This window comes from Eretmochelys imbricata, chromosome 10 (genome assembly GCF_965152235.1).
Source record: "Eretmochelys imbricata isolate rEreImb1 chromosome 10, rEreImb1.hap1, whole genome shotgun sequence".
NCBI lineage: Eukaryota > Metazoa > Chordata > Testudines > Cheloniidae > Eretmochelys > Eretmochelys imbricata.
The window spans coordinates 50,373,819-50,395,365 of record NC_135581.1 but is presented as its reverse complement, the minus strand read 5'-3'; the positions used below and the strand labels follow the sequence as shown (position 1 = coordinate 50,395,365).

The window sequence follows — 21,547 nt, the reverse complement described above, 5'->3', positions numbered from 1 at the left end:
GTATTGGAAATAGTTGATTCTAAAGAACTTTGAAATGTTATGATTAGCTGCTATTACTTGAACTTTTTGGTTCAGCTGTTTGGCAGCGCTTAGGACTTTCTGGGGGTGGGGAAGGAGCGGGGATGCAGCGTGCTCCGGAGAGGAGATGGAGTGGGGGTGGGAAAAGGTGGGCCTGGAGTGGAGCAGGGATGGGAAGAGGAGGGCCTGGAGCAGCCCCCGGCAAAGTCGGTGCCTGTTCTTCTCCGGGTAAGCTGCCACTGCTGCTGCGAAGGTGCTTTCTAGCATCCTTGCCTGCAGTGGGCTGTGCCTGTGTGGGGTAAGCCAGGGACACTTCCACAGTGCTGTACAGTATATAATGCCTTTTGTCTGCTCTCCCCCCCCTCCCCCCCCCCCCCAATTTCCTTGGAACCTAACTCCTCCGCATTCCCCTTAAATCTTATGGGAAAATTGGATTCATTTAACATCGTTTCACTTAAAGTTGCATTTGTCAGGAACATAACTACAATGTTAAGTGAGGAGTTACGAGTCTAAAAAAGTCAATATGGCTCTCTGTTTTAGTTCTACCTATACACTACACTGATTACCAATACACAAAAGCATCCACAGTATTAAAGATGTTTAAAGGCTTCTTTGTTAACTTATGGCTACTACAGATCCTCAGGAACAGCTCAAGTAGGCACTATACTAATCGACCAAAATTTGAGGCAGATCTCTTAAGACTTTTGCTAGTGTGGTGGGTAGAATTAAATAGGTATTTTGATTTTTGGCCGTGTCCATTTAAAACAAAAAAAAAACTGTGCACACTTTGGTTTCACAGACTGAACCTTTACAGGCTCAGAAGTTATTCTGGGTATGTAGCAACTGAAATATATATTGAAAGGTAAATTGCTTAATTGGCATTTCTGAACTTGCCATTATAGTTCATCATTCCCATTCCGTCCTCAGCAGGATGAAACAGAGTTGTAACACCAGGAACATCTTGGTCTATATTTTTAAACACTTGTGCAAAAGTTGAGCATGCACATGCAAAATGGGATATTTATATGCATATACCAATATAATCAAACAAATGACTGCAAAGCTTGCAGGAGTGAAAATCATAGAAATGTAAGACAGGAAGGGACCTCGATAGGTCATCTAGTCCAGTCCCCTGCACTGAGGCAGGACTAAGTATTATCTAGACCATCCCTGACAGCTGTTTTTTCTAAACGTGCTCTTAAAAACCTCCAATGACAGAGATTCCACAACTTCCCTAGGTAACTTATTCCTGTGTTTAACTACCCTTACAATTGGAAGTTTTTTTCCTAATGTCTAACCTAAATTTCCCTTGCTGCAATTTTAAGCCCATTACTTCTTGTCCTGTCTCCAGTGCTTAAAGAGAACTATTTATTACCCTCCTCTTTAAAACAACATTTTACATATTTGCAGACTATTACCATGTTCTCTTTTTCAGACCAAAACCCAGTTTTTCAATCTTTCCTGATAGTCCTTTAATCATTTCTGTTGCTCTTTTTTGAACTTTCTCTAATTTGTCCATCTTTCCTGAAGTGTGATGCCCAGAACTGGTCACAGTACTCCAGTTTTGAGGCCTTGTAAACGCTGAGTAGAGTGGAAGAATTACTTTTTGTGTCTTGCTTATAACATTCCTGCTAATACATCCCAGAATCTGGACCTTTTTCTTAACTAAAGCAGATGAAAAATAGATCACATTACTCTTTGCTTTCTATATTGGTATCTTAAGATTTGTCTAATTTAGCAGGATGGCTGCTGCCAACAGGAGCTCAATGTTAATGCTTTATTTTCAAATGTAAACACTGGGTCTGATCTTGCAAGGTGATGAGTGCTTTAACTCCCATTGAAATCAATAGGAGTTTAGGGCCTGTGATGGATTGTTCTAGTTTTCAAACACAATTTCAATTACACATCCAAATAGACCCTAAAGCTGTCTTGCACTAAAGTTAAGAGTGCCTAATACGTTTCTTTGTTCTTCTATAGGCTGGTACACTCCTCCAAAAGAAGATGGTTAATATTGTGGACTGTTGTACACCTGGACCAATGTCAAACAGCTCTTTTTTATTTCTTTCCAACACACACACAGACTCAAGCTACGAATGCCCCTATAACAGCTGTATTGAAGACTTTAGCTATTAGATAAGTTAGTGGATAATCTGTCAACTGACACATCCAGTATAATTTACAGCCTTACCATTTTGCTCTTATTAGGTATCTTGGACTGAGCAGTTTTGGCCTTTACTGTATTTGTCCCTATGGATTAAGCATATTTGGGCCACTCCTATCTTAATTTTTATTTAAAAGTGCAAACTTTTTAAAGCTGGCTATTGAGTTACTAGAAGATTATTCAATAGGAGTCACTCACCACTTCTTACCTTTTGCAGAATGTGGACTGCAGAGACTTGCATTGTAATGTTTCATTTAAAGCCAACAAAGTTTAATACATTGTTTAATACTGTTTTAGGAAATTTCAGGTCTTGTAAATCACAGTAGTTTTTCTGGTCTAAAATGAAAACATTTGTAGTATTGCCAAATTAAAGATATAGGAAAACAACATGTATGTTAAGTCATTAAACTTTTTTCATGGCTGTGTGAGGATATGAACTGTTTCTTGGAAGAGATACTCTTTATTAGATTGTTGTATTTTTAAGCAGAGCAAGGCTGTGCCAATAAAACCTTGTAACTAGTCACTTCCACTGGGGCATCAGAATCTTGCTGGGCTGTTCCTGCTACTTGTTGGCTCAAGCTACTTAACAAAAGGAGCCACAGTATGAAGCTTGAAGTTATTTAAGATACTAAAAATCTTTTTAGGTGTTCCATTTTATTAACGGGTTGTTGCAATCATTTGTAAACTAATGAACTTATAAAGTGATTGGCACAAATCAAAATGAAAATCCTTGAACAAAAATTTTTATATAAAAGCTACAATAAAATACAAAAAAGACATCACCTGATTCAGAGTTGTAAAAATAATGTTGCCATAGTCATGACAGTGCTTTTTGTTATTGAAAGACTAACAGGAACTATTCTTTCATTATTAGGAAATGAATCTGGGTCTGTGTAATTACTATATTTCATTGCCTTACCTAAATCAATTCTATTTTGGTTGTAGTATTAGTGATTAGACCTTTGTACTGCCAGGGATTGATATAAGGGTGTGTACCATGGATTAAGCACTTTTTTAGCCCAGAAGCATGTGGTTTTTTTTAGTTACAACTATCAACTTTGTGCTCTTCTTTTCTCTATCAGGCACCCATTGGCCCTTGTGCATTTGCTTCTAGATCCAGTTTTTAGCTTGAAAGAACAGATTGAAGGAATTTGGCACTACTCCTGATAACGTACTGTTTTGTTTCAAATAGTCTTCTAGGGAGTATAATGGATGACTTGCCAGCCTTTCTGCTTACTTGGTTGTACATATATTCGTATACAATCCTGGTATCCAATTACTCAGATAGCAACCTTAAGTGAAAGGCAGAACTCTTTAAGCATTAAAGTTCCTTAAAACCTGAGGCTAAAATCTTTGAATACATTATTGAATTCTTTAATATTCTAATGGGCTAGCAGGTTGACAGATGCACATTTGGCATGCTTTGTTTTGGATTTCATTTTTCATTGCAGAATTATTTGGCAATGTACAGTAATTTATAAACTTGCATCAAGTTTATGAATAAAGAACCATTTTAAGAATTATTCTGTTTGTGGTTAGTCTTTGAATATAAGATAGCTTTCTGTTCGTTTGTGTGTGTGTGGGGTCCCAACCAATGCAACGTATAAAAGGAAAAACTGGTCAACACATCATTACGTCTTTGAATTTCAGGCTCATGAGTACAGGTGTAAAATGCTCCTGTGAAAAGTACCACTAAGTATGTAGACCAATGCATTCTGCACTTGATGGAAGTTCCTAAGTTGTCTTCAGGTATGGCCCCATAAAGTGCACTGTAATCAAAAGGTATAAAAATCACATGGATCACTGGTAGTAAGGCCGGTGGGGGGGGTGGGGTGGAAATAGACTTGCACAGCCACAGATGAGAAGTACTCGTTCACTGCTGCTACTTTATCCTCTAAGGTCAATGGGACCTTCAAACTGCATGTCTTGTTAACCAACAAGTGAGAAAATGGGAGGAAAGCAATCACTCAATCTTCCACTTCTCTGAATATCTTCCTCCTCATCCAAACACCTTAACTTTCTTGGAATCAAGCCTCCCATAGCAGCCCTCCTCTAATCTTGAGTGGATTCTAGGAAAGCCAAAAGACTACACAATCGGAGTTGAAAATCATTAGCCATGTAGCCAAACCTGCCTCCTTTGGTAAGTGGAAGCAGACAGCACTGAATGCTGGGCTATCTCACAGTTGCCCTTTGTCAAACAGCTAACACAATCCCTGCCTTGAGTTCACAATCTAAATCAAACAGGAAACAAAATAATTCTTTTGCAGTAAGAGCATATGAGAGTTTGATCCCACATTTACCTTGCAAAAATGAAAAATCTTCCTAAACCTAAAGAATTTAAAGTGCATTAGAGTGCGCCTCAACTCTGCCACTGTAAGTTAATGTTGTATGGGAGTCTAGGACAAAAATGGTTCTATCTTCAGCAGTTTGAGCTGCATGGGCAGTGAGTAGAGGAAATGTCACCTATATTGAAGGTGACACTAAAGTAACTCCACATAGAAATCTCCATTAAAGGGACATTAACATAGAAACTGCTGACCATTTCTGAAAGTTGTGTGCAGTGTTGTAGTTGTGAGTCCCAGGATATGAGAGAGAGAAAAGATGGGTAAGATCTTGGAACATCTTTTGTTGGTAGAAGAGACAGACAAGCTTTTGAGCTAAACAGAGCTTCTTCAGATTTCTAAAAGGACACTTAAAAAGCAGCATTTGGTACTACAGCTGCCCAAATCTCCCTTACCTGCTTTTTTTTTGTATGTGGTTTTAAAATTTAGGCCCCCCTCTCTCCCCACATCCTACCAGGGAACTGTGCAGTTGGCTTAATCGTTACTCCTCTATAAAGTAAAATGTTTCTGTGTGGGGTGGGGAGAATTTTACCTTAAGACGTGCTGCTGGAGGTTTGTCTCTCTTTTTTCTTACTCACTTAGGTTGAGAAGGGCTGTTGATCAACTCTAATCCAGCTACAGCCTGTGCCTTTACAATCCCTCACTTTATATGTAACTGAGCCTGGACCAAACAAGTTGAGGCAGGAAGGGGTTGGGATTTTTTTAGGATGGGAGGAGAATGTGTAGCTTTACTTTCTCACATCAATCCACTTGTTCCAGGCCCAGTGAACACAGCTTTTAGGCTGGACTCTTGTTATGCCAGTGGTCGGACCCATAGCTGATGGATCCCCTGTCCTGGTGCAGTGTGTTCTTCATCTGCAGTACAGTGCTTGGGCAGGATGTAAAGGGGGGCATCCAGGCATGACTGCTGCAGGCTCCTGAGCCTGTTTGCCTCTTGTGGGCTGGGGATTAGGTTGCTGCTGCATACCCACTCCCCAGGCAGAGGCATAGCTGTCTCTCCCTACCCCACCCCCGGTAATGTTAACAATAAACAGGTTTCAGAGTAGCAGCTGTGTTAGTCTGTATTTGCAAAAAAAAAAAGGAGTACTTGTGGCACCTTAGAGACTCACATTTATTTGAGCATAAGCTTTTTGCGAGCTACAGTGGCTGAATGCATCCGATAAAGTGAGCTGTAGCTCACGAAAGCTTTTGCTCAAATAAATTTTGTGAGTTTCTTAGGTGCCACTAGCACTCCTTTTCTGTTACCTTAAATGGTGTGGTGTGCTTTATTGTTGTTTGTCCTCACCCCCTGTGGGGTTGGACCCTGCTGCTGTCCCTAGAATACAACTGGGCAAGATCAGGGGGAGGCTAAGAGACTTGCCCAAGGTCAGACATGAAGGCCATAGCTGAGCGGCGAACCAAACCCCAGGCTCCACGGCCTGGACCACTCACACGCCCCAGCCCCCATCGCCAAGAACCGGAAATCACGGCTCCAGTGTCTGTCGTAATGTCACGTGCTCAGTTCGCTGACGCTAGTCGCCCGGTCGTCACGTGCACCATACCCACAACAGGGAAGGGCTGTGTGGTTGGTCACGTGCTCTAGAGGCGGAGACCGGAAGTGGGCGCCGTGCGGATGACGTACTCGGAGTGCGTCGCGGCTAGGGGCTTTCGGCTCCCCGCCTGTTTCTTGGTGCGGGCGGCAGACGCCGGGAGCAGAGGCGTGGGTGGCGGTTGCCATGGAGTCGGACGGCAAAGGGGCCTACGTGCTGAGCAACCTGGCTGAGGTGGTGGAGCGGATCCTTAGCTTCTTGCCCACCAAGGCATTACTGCGAGCAGCCTGGTGAGGACCGGCCTGGGGCTTCCCCCGGGGGCGGGGGTCTGCCTCCGCGGGCTGAATCCTCGCGGCCCAGCTCCTTCCATCAGGCAGCCCCGGTGTCGGCCTTGGAGCTGGCAGGGCCCCGTTCTTCTGCTTGGGCCGTCGGTCTTCCCCGGAACCGGTCCCCGCTTGTTTCCCGCCTCGTGCTCGGGGCGGAGCCCAAGGACAGTTTGGGATCCGAGAGCATGCTCCGCTCCGAGGCGCGCGTGCCCGGGCCTGTGACGCGACCGAGTCACTCCCCGTGCCGGCAGGGGAATGGCCGGGCCCGTGGCCTGGGTGACGTGAAGCCAGCGCCCAGGCTCCAAGACCCATGAACAATGTGTAAGAGGAAGCAAGGGCTGGACTCGGCCCTGCTCCGCTGACCAGGCCTCGCTGCTGCTGCAGGGAGGTGGGCAGGGGATACGTTGAGGGAACAGCCCGCGCTTCCAAGCCACTCTGAAGTCAGCCCAGCCCTCAGAATGGCTTAAAACCCACGCTCTTTACTTCAGCCAAGTTGCGAAGGAGTCCGCGGGGTGCCACACAGGGGTTGTTATTTATTTAGCTCTCTGTTGCTGTCCCATGCGGCCGCCCAGCTTTGGGAGAAGGTCATGATAGTGTCTATCACGTTTGTAAATATTGACCAAGTATTTTGAGCTCCTCAGATCAAAGGAGCCCTAGCAGCGCTGTGTTATGGTTAGCAGAGCTGTAACTGTCTCACACACACACTCTGAAAGGAGGAGTTTTGTGATTGGTTGACAAGTTTGTTTTTAAAACCAACCGTTTATGTTAAGTGAATTGTGAGGCCTCGTTTTGTTTTGAATGTTTCAAATTAACATTTTTTATTTTTGGAGGGAAACATAAAATGGCACATCACTATGTTCTTTACATACATTGAGTTCTGCTGCCACTGAACTCTATCATTAGGAGTCAGAAGAATAGACGGAGTGACCAAACCTGATAACACAAGAAAAAAAAGACTTTTTTTCATGTGTACAAGGAGTATGTTGTCCCTAGACACTTTCAGCATAAAACAAGGTTACCTTCTCTGTACTTTAACAACATTTTGTTTTGCTGGTTTATATATTTGTGCTGCAGAGAGGAGCTGGGAATGAATTGTTCAATATGCTCTCTTGACCAACTACCCCTGACATGTTGTTTGCTTAATTTATTGTGACTGGTACTAAGCGAGGCAATTGTCAAAATTGCTGGCACTTTTTGATATTCAGAAACCAATCTTAAAACAATACCCATACAAATAAGGCATTCAGTTTGTTCTTTAATAGATGTTAGTAGAAAACCAATCAACAATTTACACTTTGTGACATAAACTTGATCTTTATTTTTTTTTAAGTGCAAGAGTTTCTCATAACAATGTGGGATAGATATTTCCAAGTCAAAAGTTAAAAAAAAATGGTTGTCTGACAGCTGCTAAGATTCCTTTTTGTATATTGTAGTAAATTTTTGTATTTTAGTGTTTGCCGGTTATGGAGAGAATGTGCCCGTAGATTACTGAGAACACAGCAGAGCATAGCATGGGTCTCTGCACTTGAGCCTGGTCCATCTGATAGTCATTCACTGGTCCGTGCATTAGCTGAAGAACTTGAGGTAGGTAAAATACCACTGTTAACTGCGTACATTGGAATGGCCAATGTGAATTTCTAACTACTGTGGTATAATCCACATGCACACTTGTGAGTCTGTGATGATATGTTTTTCTAAAGTCAGTTCTTCCATACTGTTGTTGTAGTGCACCTTTTAAGTTTCGATTCATATTTATACACAGCTGTAGAAGGACATGAGTGGGCACGCTGCGTCAGACCAAAGGTCCATCTAGCCCAATATCCTGTCTTCCGACAGTTGCCAATGCCAAGTGCCCCAGAGGGAATGAACAGAACAGGTAATCATCAAGTGATCCATCCTCTGTCACTCGCTTGATTAACTATTCTGTTAATTCCCTTTGGGGCACTTGGCATTGGCTGCCATCGGAAGACAGGATACTGGGCTGGATGGACCTTTGGTTTGACCCAGTATGACCGCTCTCATGTTCTTATGTCCTCATACAGCTGTTTTATGGTTAGGGAATGTTCGGCCATTTGGCCTTAAGCATTACATTATGGAGTTTCATGATTTGTCTGATTCTTTCACTAAAAAGACATTGTAAAGCTTGGGTTGGTCATACAAGTCAGGCATATTTCAGTTTATTTTTTCTGTTCTTGACCCCTTTACCCATTGAAGTCAGAGAACCCCATTTTGTTTTTTGATCACCATTGTGTTTTAGGAGCTCTGCTTTGTATTAACCTTGTTTTGAAGTGTGACCTTAATGTCCTCTTGCAAGTTCTTGTGTGGATTAGAGCATCCGTGGGCGGGCAGGTGGGGGAAGCTGTGACAGAGCAATCAAGGGCCATTGACATTGAATTACTCTTCCCTACTGGAACAATGGCAGGGTTCAATTGGTAGGATCATTGACTTTGAATTTGGGGGAAGGAAGGACTGCACCAGCTGAAGCACGTGGACCAAAGGAGACAGAGACTGTTTTAAAAGAGGGGTGCTTCTCTAAGCAAGGGGGCCAGTCCACTGGCACAGGTAAAAAGACCAAGCTAAAGAAGGCAGGAAGGGCTGCCAAGCCTAAGGATACTGTCCAAAGCCAAGACACTCAGAAGGGGAGAGATCAGACTTGGAGCAGGAGGGGCTGTGGTCGGGATTTTGTTCGTTTTTGTGTTCTCTTTAACTCGCTAATGCTTTTTAAGAGAAAATTCTACAGTTAAGAAGTTCTTTTGCTAAGCCTGTGTTCTTTGCTTCTCTGCCACACTGTCCCAGAAAAGTTTAACTAGCAGCCAGAGTTCCCAAGCCAGGTGGGCTCTGGGGGTAACATGTCTAAGCAACTGGGAGTTCAGGAAGGCTGTGGCACTGATTCACAAGTCCAGGCAGCTGGAATGCAGGGCCACACTACCCAAGAAGAGTGTCAGACATGGGGTCTGTTCTTGGGAGTGTGCCTGAGAGACACACAGCTTTGAACACCGACGGGTCACTGCTGAGACCCAAGGGGGTTAGAAGCACGTTGGATCCAGTGGGTTAGGTCCACTCACTCCAGACTGGTGTCTGTTCAGAGAGTGGGACTGGGCCAGGCTGTAATAGGCAGGATTTCTGTTTTTAAACTGGATTGTAAATTTTCATTTGACCTTTTAGTAATTTAAGGTAATGGTGATAACATGGTAAGAAAAGTTTCTTTTAAAATATATTCTTATGTTGACACTGATCCTTAATTTGAGAGAATTTTAAGCAACTATGTCTAATCAGGCAGACAGCAGTACAGACTTGGAAACATACTTGGCAGTGGCAGGTAGTAAGTTATCTGTGACAAGTCTGGGGTCCCATTTTTTCATCATTCTGAAGAATATAAGTCCTCATTTTTCATCTAAAATTTTTAAAAGTTCTAGCCCCTTACTTAAATATACACTGGAGAATGATCAATGCATGGTTTACAGCACTTTAAAATGAGCGAAGCTGAAGCAGGTGATGTTCACTGCTACTGATACAAACTTTAGAGAACTTGGACCTCCGAATATCAAAAGAGGAAAGTATTTCTAGTTCCAAACAACAATGAATATTTAAATAAATATTTCTCTGGAAACACAGGTGTACAAATCACTACAGTTGGGACAGATTTATTGTTTATATATATAAATATAAAAATCAGCTCTTGAAGTGGTAACTGGGTGGCTCTAGAGATTTACAACTGGACGTGGAGTGCTCTGCCTTTAGGGCCACAAATGTGGGCTATATCAGTAGTGACAAAGCAGTTACCATCTGACAGCTGTTTGGCCAGTTATGAGAATTAATATCAGTAAAGTGCACTGAGGTCCTTTGATAAAAGGCACTAGAGATGTACTCATGGTTGTCAAAGCCAGATCTTTCCTGTCACTGACTTTCAGGAATATCCCTTTCTTGCCTCTAGTTCATTTTGGTCTTCTTTGTGGGACAAAGGTGTGGCAGCCAGCAGTTAGGTAGCCGAGTCTGCTTTTCTTATACTGTGTTTTCATTTATCTTTTTGTACTTTACAGAATGTGCATGTGCTACCACAAACAGTGCTCTACATAGCAGATTCAGAGACTTTCAGTGGATATGAAGAGCGTCACGGACAAAAGAGAGGTATGTATAAATCCTATCTGTACTTCTTTAAGAGAACCTTGTCATGTACAATTATAATGGAGTAGGATGCTTAAAGGAAAACAATCAGGTAATGTGATATTGTCAAGTGGGCATTGTCACCTTGGGTTTTCATCAAGAGATGTGATCCATGTAAACATAGGATAGTCTATATATAGGGCCCTATCAAATTCACAGCCATGAAAAAACATGTCATGGATCGTGAAATATGGTATTCTAGGAGGGTTGCAGGATTACCACCCTTACTTCTGTGCTGCCTTCAGAGCTGGGCGGCTGGAGAGCGGAGAACAGCAGCTGTTGGCCCGGTGCCCAGCTCTGAAGGCAGTGCCACCAGCAGCAGCAGCACAGAAGTGAGGGCAGCATGGTATAGTGGGGGTTTGTCACTTTTTGCAGGGGGTCAGGCCGCTCCTGGAGCTGGGTCAGAGCCACCTCTGGGAACCTCCCAAGGCTCCAGGAAGCTCTGAGGCTGCTGACTGGGAGCCCAGTTCTAAAGGCAGACCCGCCGCCAGAAGTAGTGCAGAAGCAAGGGTGTCAATATTACATCCCTACTGCAGTAGTCTTGCAACTTCCCCCCTCAATCCCCTTTTGGGCTGGGACCACCATGGCTATAACACCATGAAATTTCAGATTTAAGTATCTGAAATGGTGAAATTTCAGATTTTTTAAATCCTATGATCATGACATTTACCAAAATGGACCTTAAATTCGGTAGGGCCCTATCTCTATCAGTTCATATGATAATTAGGGCTGTTGATTAATCACAGTTAACTCATGTGATTAATTCAAAAAAGCTAATCACGATTAATCGCACTGTTAAACAATAGAATACCTAAATTTATTAAATATTTTTGGATGCTTTTCTACATTTTCAAATATATTGATTTCAATTATAACACAGAATACAAAGTGTACAGTGCTCACTATATATTATTTTTGATTACAAATATTTGCACTGTAAAATGATGAAAGAGTATTTTTCAATTCACCTCATACAAGTACTGTAGTACAATCTCTTTGTCATGAAAGTGCAACTTACAACTGTAGAATTTTTTGTTTGTTACATAACTGCACTCAAAAACAAAACAATGTAAAACTTTAGAGTCTACAAATCCACTCAGTCTTACTTCTTGTTCAGCCAATTGCGAAGAGAAACAAGTTTGTATAATGCTGCCCACTTCTTAATTACAATGTCACCTGAAAGTGAGAACAGGTGTTCACATGGCATGTTGTAGCTGGCATCGCAAGATATTTACGTGCCAGATGTGCTAAAGATTCATATGCCTTTTCATGCTTTGGCCATTGTTCCAGAGGACATGCTTTCATGCTGATGACACTCATTAAAAAAATAATACATTAATTAAATTTGTAACTGAACTACTTGGGGGAGAATTGTTTGTCTCCTGCTCTGTTTTACCCACATTCTGCCATATATTTCATGTTATAGCAGTCTCTGTTGGTAACCCAGCACATGTTGTTCATTTTAAGAACACTTTCACTGTAAATTTTGGCAAAATGCAAAGAAGATACCAATGTGAAATTTCTAAAGGTAGCTACAGTACTCGACCCAAGATTTAAGAATCTGAAGTGCCTTCCAAAATCTGAGTGGGATGAGGTGTGGGGCATGCTTTCAGAAGTCTCAACAGAGCAACACTCTGATGTGGAAACTACAGAACCCAAACCACCAAAAAAGAAAATCAACCTTCTGGTAGTGGCATCTGACTCAAATGATGAAAATGAACAGGCGTTGGTCCGCACTGCTTTGGATAGTTATAGAGCAGAACTCGTCATCGGTATGGATGCATGTCCTCTGGAATGGTGGTTGAAGCATGAAGGGACATATGAATCTTTAGCGCATCTGGCACGTAAATATCTTGCGATGCCAGCTACAACAGTGCCAGTGCCTGTTCTCACTTTCAGGTGACATTGTAAACAAGAAGCGGGCAGCATTATCTTCCGCAAAAGTAAACAAACTTATTTGTCTGAGCGATTGGCTGAACAAGAAGTAGGACTGAGTGGACATGTGGGCTCTGAAGTTTTACATTGTTTTGTTTTTGAATGTAGAGGGTTTTTGCACATAATTCTACATTTGTAAGTTCAACTTTCATGATAAAGAGATTCCACTACCCTACTTGTATTAGGTGAATTGAAAAAAACTATTTCTTTTGTTTTTACAGTGCAAATATTTGTAATAAAAATAAATATAAAGTGAGCACTGTACACTTTGTATTCTGTTGTAATTGAAATCAATATACAGTAGTTCCTCGCTTAACATTGTAGTTGTGTTCCTGAAAAATGCTACTTTAAGCGAAACAATGTTAAGCGAATCCAATTTCCCCATAAGAATGAATGTAAATTGGGGGGGGTTAGGTTCTAGGGAAATTTTTTTTGCCAGACAAGACTATATATGTGTGTGTGTGTGTGTGTAAGTTTTAAACAAACAATTTAATACTGTTCACAGCAATGATGATTGTGAAGCTTGGTTGAGGTGTTGGAGTCAGAGGGTGGGATATTTCCCAGGGAATGCCTTACTGCTAACTGATGAACTAGCACTCGGCTGAGCACTCAAGGGTTTACACATTGTTAATGTAGCCTCGCACTCTACAAGGCAGCACAAATGGAGGGAGGGGAGACAGCATGGCTGAGAGAGACAGAAACATACACCAAGAGTGTGTGAGAGAGAGAGACATGCATTGCCCCTTTAAGTACACTGACACCACTCTGAGTACACTGCCTTTTTAAGTTGATCAGGAAGTTGAGACAGCAGCTGTTGCCAGCAAGCTCCCTCCGTCCTGAACCCTGTTGTGTCGCTCCCACTGCTCTGTAGAGATGGGGTAAAGCGGGAGGGGTCATCCTGACATTAGCACCCCTCTTTCTCTCTCCCCCCACACAGCAAGTGGGAGGCTCCCGGGAGCAGCTCCAAGGCAGAGGGCAGGAGCAGCACAGGGCAGTGGTGGGAGGGACAGCTGAACTGCCCAGCAACTGATAACCTGCTGGGCGGCTGCTGCACAGGGAATTTAGGGGATCTGATGGGGGCTGCCAGTCCACCCTGGTTCCGAGCCCCCACCAGCTAGCTCCAACGGGCTGCTCTTCCTGCAAGCAGTGGACAAAGCAGGCGGCTGCCAAACAACATTATAAGGGAGCATTGCACAACTTTAAACAAGCATGTTCTCTAATTGATCAGCAACGTAACAACGTTAACTGGGACCATGTTAAGTGAGGAGTTACTGTATTTGAAAATGTAGAAAACACCCAAAAATATTATTCTGTTATAGTTTAACAGCGTGATTAATCGCTTGGCAGCCCTAACAATAATTATACCTCATACCATTATACCTCATTATACCAAATTTTCCACTGAATGCATCCGATGAAGTGAGCTGTAGCTCACGAAAGCTTATGCTCTAATAAATTGGTTTAGTCTCTAAGGTGCCACAAGTACTCCTTTTCTTTTTGCGAATACTGACTAACACGGCTGCTACTCTAAACCTGTACCTCATGGTGTACTAGAACTCATTTTTACCTCCTCCTAATCAGGATATTTAGTTCTTCCTATTTTGTGTACTATAGTTCTGTAATGTTCATTAGCTGTATAGGATTTGTCATGTGCTGAATGAGGTGGCCAATGAGCTGCATTGTGTGATAACATGGGTTTGATGGTAAGGCAGTGTTTTAATCCATATGCAAAGTCAATTCTATTGCTGCGTAGGGTAGAGATCTTTGAGTACAGACAGAGGCTCTGTGTAACCTGTGGCCAATCACTTTAACCTTTCTGTGCCTTAGTTTTTCCCCTCTTCTGTTACAGCAAGGAAAAGAAATAGTAAAGAAACAGCAATTGCACTAGAAAAGCTGTTGCCAAAACGGTGCCAAGTTCTGGGACTGGTAACTCCTGGAATTGTAGGTAAGAGGAAGCAATATAACAGCCTGATTTCAAGATACATACCAGATGGTTAACTTTTTCAGACTGCTATTTATTAGACTCCCAAGTGCTTTCAAATTGAGGCACAGTCCTACAGATTTGTATGTAGAACATACTAGTATCTCACTGTCTACTAATTCCAAATTGCTCAATGTCTACCACAGTTTAAAGAATTCATGATACTGCTGCTAAGTTACATGGTATGACTTGAAAATTCTTAACTCACATATTTCAATCTGCATAGAAAAGATTGACTTTGTAAAAAATTGGATGTTCTAGACATTTGAACTAGGATCAAAGGCCTCAGTATCAGCTGATGGCTGGTATGGAATTTCTTCTTGAGAAACCTACTCAGCAGTCAAACATAAAGGTCAGTGGTCTAGCAGACTTGACCAACTCAGACATGATTTCTAGGTTTTCAGACACAAACTTCAGAAAGCACTGTAATCTCTATCCCAGTTGTGATCATATTCACTTCACACCCAATTATTATGGTGTTTTTATTATTTTAAGACCCAAGTGATACTTTGTGTCCAAGCAAGTTATACAGTATTCACATTTCTTAATCTTTGCTATGACTGCAGCTACAAAATAAGAGGTAACTATGTAGAGAGGTCATAGGCTGAACTATCTGTATCTCCTAGGCAGAGGATAGCATGAAGCACACATTACATTTTTTTGGTTGGGGTCATATTTCTGACCAGTCCCCTAGTTGTATGTTAAGAAAAGACTCCTCAAATATGGGAGATCTCTCTAATAAACTCATCGATCCAGATTACTTGGCCAAACTTCCCTAGATCTGTTTGTTCAAAATTTAAAGAAACACATTGAATTTTAAAATATCAATAGGTCTTAAAGAATTTAGAGGGAATTTTCCTTTATTTTCAGTTTACTTGTGCATTTGACTCTTTGTATATACTTTCCCCAGTTTGAGTGACTCATCACATTTTAAGGGTATGAACACATGGTTGTAAACCCACAGAAATTGGGAGGGGTCAGCTGTATCAAATGAGACTGTGTTTTTAAATTGACTCGCTTTCATCTTGATCGTAGGTAATATTTTCAAAAGCACTTGCATCCCTTATTTTTTTTTACCTAGTTTCCCTTTGTATGTCATTACGTAGGCAAAAGTATTTTAATCAAAATAAAATATTCACATTACGCTTCTTTATCAGTTACTCCAATGGGCTCAAGCAGCAATCGACCTCAAGAAATCGAAGATGGTGAAGCTGGCTTTGTTTTATTGTTCCCTAAAATTGATGGTGTGAAAATCCATACCTTCCACTTTTTTAAAGACCTGAAGAATAGAGTTTTTGATGAAAGCAAATTCACTGAAGCAGGCAAGTCATTTAATTTTATATCAAATACTTTTTGTGCTGTAGCCTCAGTTTTGTAGGGGCTCTGTGTGAAGTGAGTTATTGTATTTGTGACTGCAAAACTCAAGTTGCCTCCTGGCGGGTGGGTGGGCACAGGTTCCCTGGAAGTATGGACCACCATATAAATGCAAAAATGCAAGGCTGCCAGTGATTGATAACTTTGTCCCCCACAGCAGGGTACTAAAGTACAAAGTGTAATCTTGAGAGGTGATCTTGGATCTCTTCAGTTAAATTTGAGCAATCCTGTTGTTCCAGCTCAGTACCTGGGTGGGGATGTTGCAATCCTCGGTACAGTCAGTCTCTTTTGGTAGCTTCCTACATTATTTAAAAGTCATCGCACACTAATCAGGGCTGTGCAACTGGAAATGTTTCAGATTGTTTGGGTTTTTTTAAACTGGGGCTTGGGGGTATTTTTTGTTTCATACTTCAACATCCGTAGTCCCCAAATTATATGCCATGGTGAGGAGCAGCGATGTGGGGAAGAGAGCAAGAATCCCCTGGTAAATATAAAGTAATATACAGTCACACTATGTACTCAGCAAAATGTCTTGCTTGTGAAGAGTAAATTGGCCAGTTTGTGTTTATGAGCTTGCTCACTTCTGCAAATTGACAGGTACCTCATCTGTGACTGGAAAAACCCAAAACACTAAATATTGAGGGAGTCGATGAGATCCAGAGGGGTTCTGTACGGTCCTGCTAACAGAGCTAGCCTTTGAGCACTATAGAGGAGAATCTCAGCATTCATTAATGGGTGGGCGTGTGTGTATATATATATCAATAAATATATATCTTCGAAAATGCAAATCATGTAGCCCACCACTTGAGGGCACAGGATGACTTGCTTCTCCCCATTGCTGCAACAGCAGTGAGCTAGGTAGGATTGCTGAACGTGATTGTGGGTAGGTGTAAAATAAATATAATGAGAATAATTCAAATGGAGACTGAGACCCTGCCTTAAAGATAAAAATGTTTGTTTTATTTTTTTTGTATTCCCAGGTCTTAAAAATAATCCAGAGCTCCGTGTGGTTCTTCTATTTGTCTACAATTCCTGGAAGCCAGGAGCTAATCGGTTTCTTCATCAGATAATCAATCCTTTAAATGAAAAAAGTATCATCTTGGCTGGGGGGCATGTGGAGAGCTTGACGTCACTGAGCTCTGAGAAGTAGGTCTCTCTTTCAAGTTAATTTGTGATGAAACACTGTGGAATTGTAGAAGGGTACAGCACTGGACATGAAACCTCTGTGAATAGGGCCGAGTCACACATCTGTGAAAGGCACCATCCAAGCACAGTGATGTCATTTTTATGGGGGGAGAGGAAATATCCAAGGACTTCCTTTTTCTAGCCAGTGTTGTTTTTCATAGTAGTAATGAAGTATTAAGGAAAGTCTTGAAATCACAGTGAAATATGTAATGGGAAAGATGATACAGGGCTGCTGCTGCTGTACTCCAGTAGGAAAAGCTGCAGACTTTGTCATATGGCTTTACTTTGTGGCCTGTTACAAAAAGTAGTTTTAAATCTTGGATTCTAGAGAGCAACTTTCAGGTGAATTATAGAGGACATTTCCTACTTTGAAGATTCTCTAATGGTGTGAGTTTATTCCAGTTTGGCAGTTCTTTGCTTGAAATCGATTCTGCCTTTTGAATGCTTTACTCTTTAGCATTTGTGCTCTTTTCTTTCTCATTATGCATTACATAGTAACGCTGTAATTTCTTGCTCATTTTTAGGGTGGCCAGTCTTGCCAACCAGTTTATAAAAGCTTTACATTTCCGATTTCATCATTGGTGTGTGTGTGTAGCTGGCTGCTATCATGTCTTCCAATTTGTGTGTTAAATTATTCCCTAAGTGTAGTACTTCCATTTTTGTCCATTGTAATATGAAACAACTACTTAATTTCTTCTTGTTAGGCATTGAGATGTCAGTGATAATCCCCTGGGTTTCTGAAAATTCTGTGGCCTGAGATTCCTAACTTTTGGAAAATTGTAGAGACTGAGGCTAGCAATAAGATGCTTCAATATGTAGCTACTAGGCCTGTCAAGCGATTAAAAAAATTAATCATAATTAATCACAATTTTAATCGCACTATTAAACATTATTAGAATACGATTTAAATATTTTGAGGGTTTTCTGTATGTTCAAATATAGGGTCAGAGCTGGGGGTATGGGGCTTCAGTCGCTCTCTAGGTTTGGGGCGCTGGGCTCCAGCCCCATCCCCGCTGTCCAGGGAGCTGTGGGCTAGGGCTGCTCCAGTCCCCCTGCCACTGATGCCTCCTGCGCCACCCACAAGTATGTGATTAATGTGTTAATTTTACTTTCAATTAATCGCAGGCGTTAACTGTGATTGACGGCCCTAGCAGCTATAGTAATGGATGCTCAGACAATGTTATGATTGAATTACTCTTTAAACCCCATTGTGCGCAGGTATTGCAAGTTGGAGAATGCTGTGATACAGTATGTTTGCCAAGGGAAGGGTCCAATGAGGGCAGACCTCAGTATATGTCCATTATGCCTAAGAGATCACAACTTAAGATAACTCCTAAAGCCAGCATTTCCTGGTAACTAAGAAAAGGGGAGAAGCAACAGCAATCACAAGCTTTTACTGTCTATCTCCTTCCTCCTGCTGCCCAGTTTTGTTACTTGAATTCTGAGTACACCACTACCCTGAGATAATGCGACCCGATGTAATGCAGGTTCGCATACAACGCGGTAAAGCTCCGACACGCCGCTCTGAGCAGCATGTTAAGGGTGCTGGGCCAGGGCTGAGGGGTTGGATAAGGGGCAGAGGGTCTCAGGGGCGGTCAGGGGCTCTCCGCCCCCCCCCCCCCCCCCCCGGGTCTGGGAGGCAGGAGCTGTTGGGGGGCACTTTTGGGGGCCTCGCAGTCCCAGAGTGGCCCGGGGGGATTAGCGGGGGGCCTGGAGCAGCCCACTCCGCTTCACTAGCCCTGGCCCCAGCCGTGTCGCTTGGGGGAGGGGGCTTGGGGGAAGAGAGACCCCCCTCGCCCCCACACCCACCCCCGCACTCACCAGCAGAAGCGGAGCAGCCCAGCCCTAGTCCGCTCCATTCTGCCAGCCCCCAGCTGCGGCGCTCCACTTCCTGCCGCAGGTGAACGCGGGACCTTTCCCAACCCCCCCTTCAGCCACATGGCTGGGGCTGGGGCAAGGAAAGTGGAGCGGGCTGGGGCCGCATCACTCCGCTTCCCACCGCTGGTGAGTGTGGAGGACGTCCTTTCTCCAACCTCCCCACACTCACCGGCGGCGGGAAGCAGAGCGCTGTGGCTGGGAGGTGGTGGAGTGGAATGGGCTGGTGCCGCATTGCTCTGCTTCCCGCACCAGTCAGTGAGTGCCTGTCAGGGGGTGTGGACTGGGGTCGGAGCAGTCAGGGGACAGGGAGCAGGGGAGTTGGGTGGGGTCCTGGGGGTGATTAGGGACAGGGGTCTCTGGAGGGGGCGGTCAGGGAACAAGGAACAGGGAGGGCCAAAGCAAGTTCAATATAATGTGGTCCACCTATAGCGCGGTGAGATTTTGTGTCTCTTGAGGACCGTGTTATATCAGGGTAGAGGCATAATAATTAGTCCAGAGTGTATTAGACCTATATAATTTCAGGGACTAAATAAATACACAATCCCTGCAAACTACTGAACCTGGCACCTAGTTAGGTGATCCCACAGATAAAATCACTATCGGCGCTCAAAGGTGGGTTTATGCCAAATGTCCAAGGAGGACATCTTTCCATTGCTGAGGCGTAGGAAAGGTTTGCCATTGGCTTGTGAATAGGGGGTGTCTGCCTTTGACTTGACTTATTGGAGCATCTTTGTTGCTTTTGTGGGTGACTCTCTCTTTAGAATATTGTTGTCTATATTGGGTGTTCAGTTTGTATAATTTTCTCGTGCAGCCTCTGTATTTAAATCTAGAGCAGTTTCTTTGGCATCTTTTCTAATTTGGTGTATGTTGTCTTTCAGTAACACTGAGGCTGGCGATTCCTGTGGTGTGGTTGGATTGGCTTTCAGTGGACCCCAGCTACAGAGTGCTACAGTTTTGTTAGACCAGGATGTAATTGATGAACGGACTGTAGAAGCAGCAATGCAGCGTCTCAAAGCAGCAAACATTCCTGAGCACAATACCATTGGGTTCATGTTTGCATGTGTTGGCAGGGGATACCAGTATTATAAAACCAAAAGGAATCTTGAAGCAGATGCATTTAGGAAGTTTTTCCCTAATGTTCCCCTATTTGGCTTTTTTGGACATGGAGAAATAGGATGTGATCGAATAGTCGCTGGGAATTTCATACTGAGAGGATGCAATGACATAAAGGATGATCTGCTCCATGGTTATACTACAGTTATGACTCTTATTCATCTTGGTTCCACTAAAGCAAACCAAGTTTAAACATGTTTTTTAAATACACCAGCTGAGCTACCTGTTTGGTTCCAGTGCAGAAAACTGAAAAATCTGGAATGATGTACATACATACTATAAAAGCACCTTCCAAAATCTAAAGTAATCATTTTTGTAATGTTATAAATCATGTAGTCAAGACAGCATTTAACGCAGTAGTAGGTATGGGGAAGCTTTGCATTTTGTGTAATACTGTGCAAAAGTCAGAACTGCAGGTAAATGTACATGTGTTCAGATTTTACAATAGAAGGAAGCTTCTTTCTCCTAAGGCTAGAAGAGTGTGCACAAATGGCAGTGTAGTCCAGCATCAACACTCAACCGTATAGAGAAATGAACCATCCGTATTTTGATGTGATCTCTTATACATAAAGAAGTCTTAAAAAGCTACTGATGAGTATGTGTCTGGTTCCACCTTTACCTGAGTCTTCTCTCTACAGAGATATGTACGTTCCATCCAGATTCAGAACTGGGCCCTACCTACAAGCAATAATACCTCTTTATTAGGTCAAATGAGTGAGAATATCTGGGCAATAATCATGAAGTGTTCATTAAATAATATACAAAATATATGTAAAAGGTACAGTGTCTTCTGTATTTAGAGGAAAAAAGACAATTTAAAGGGACACTCAGGCTACAAACTGACTCACTTCAAGAACACCTTGGGTTAAAACAATTTTAAGTATCTGACATACTCTGTACTGTGTCTGCTGTTTTACTTTTGCATTTCTCAGCTTGGACAATGAAAATGGACAATCACCTTTCTCTTGGGATTCTCCGGTGTAAGCACAATGATGCATTGTGGAGGTTGCAGATGCTGCAAAGGGTTTTAAAATGTCCTGTAGAAGCTTAAAAATAAAAACGTTTCCATTGGCCTCAAGTTCCTTAAAGTTTTGGATGTTTTTACTGACCCTAAAATGTGGGCCAAGCCTAGACCAAGCCATGTTTCTTATAAATTAGTTTTTGCAAAAAGGTCTTTGTTGTTGCTTGTTGTATATTTCTCACTTTTACTATAATGAACAGAGAATTTTTCCCAGGCTGTTTTGGGCTTAAGTTTTTTAGTGCAGTTTTTCTCTTATTACTTACTGGGAGCAATACAGCTGGATTGATAAAATATTAACTTTACTAGATACTGAATTTATAAAGTCAGAATGAGTAAATTCAGAATTTTATACAAAACACAGTGTAGCTTTATTATAACTCAGATATTTCATGCTGTCTCTAATGCCAAATCAGGCAACTTATCCTATCCTTTATGTTGTATGTTGGCATCAGGGCAGATTGGGAATTCTCAGAGAAAGCTCTAAAATGGGAGGAAAATTCTGATCCGTTATAGTTATTTG

At 42.4% G+C, this 21,547-nt stretch overlaps 2 protein-coding genes across 4 annotated transcripts in view; both read left to right on the top strand.

The window, feature by feature from the left end:
* The window catches only part of UBE2Q2 (ubiquitin conjugating enzyme E2 Q2), a 77,081-nt gene extending 73,379 nt beyond the window's left edge, over nt 1–3,702 (top strand). For all 3 annotated transcript variants that reach the window (XM_077828015.1, XM_077828014.1, XM_077828013.1), the window contains one exon: nt 1,996–3,702. In XM_077828015.1, coding sequence (XP_077684141.1) covers nt 1,996–2,027 — 32 coding nt within the window. In that variant the 3' untranslated portion in view covers nt 2,028–3,702. The remainder of the gene's footprint in view (nt 1–1,995) is intronic.
* Nucleotides 3,703–6,133: 2,431 nt separating this feature from the next.
* FBXO22 (F-box protein 22) lies at nt 6,134–21,084 on the top strand. Its single transcript, XM_077828951.1, is given in 8 exon segments — nt 6,134–6,217; nt 6,219–6,340; nt 7,828–7,960; nt 10,417–10,504; nt 14,325–14,420; nt 15,614–15,778; nt 16,811–16,976; nt 19,772–21,084. Coding segments are annotated over 8 exon segments (1,281 nt in total). The 3' UTR covers nt 20,199–21,084.
* The last annotated feature ends 463 nt before the right edge of the window (nt 21,085–21,547 follow it).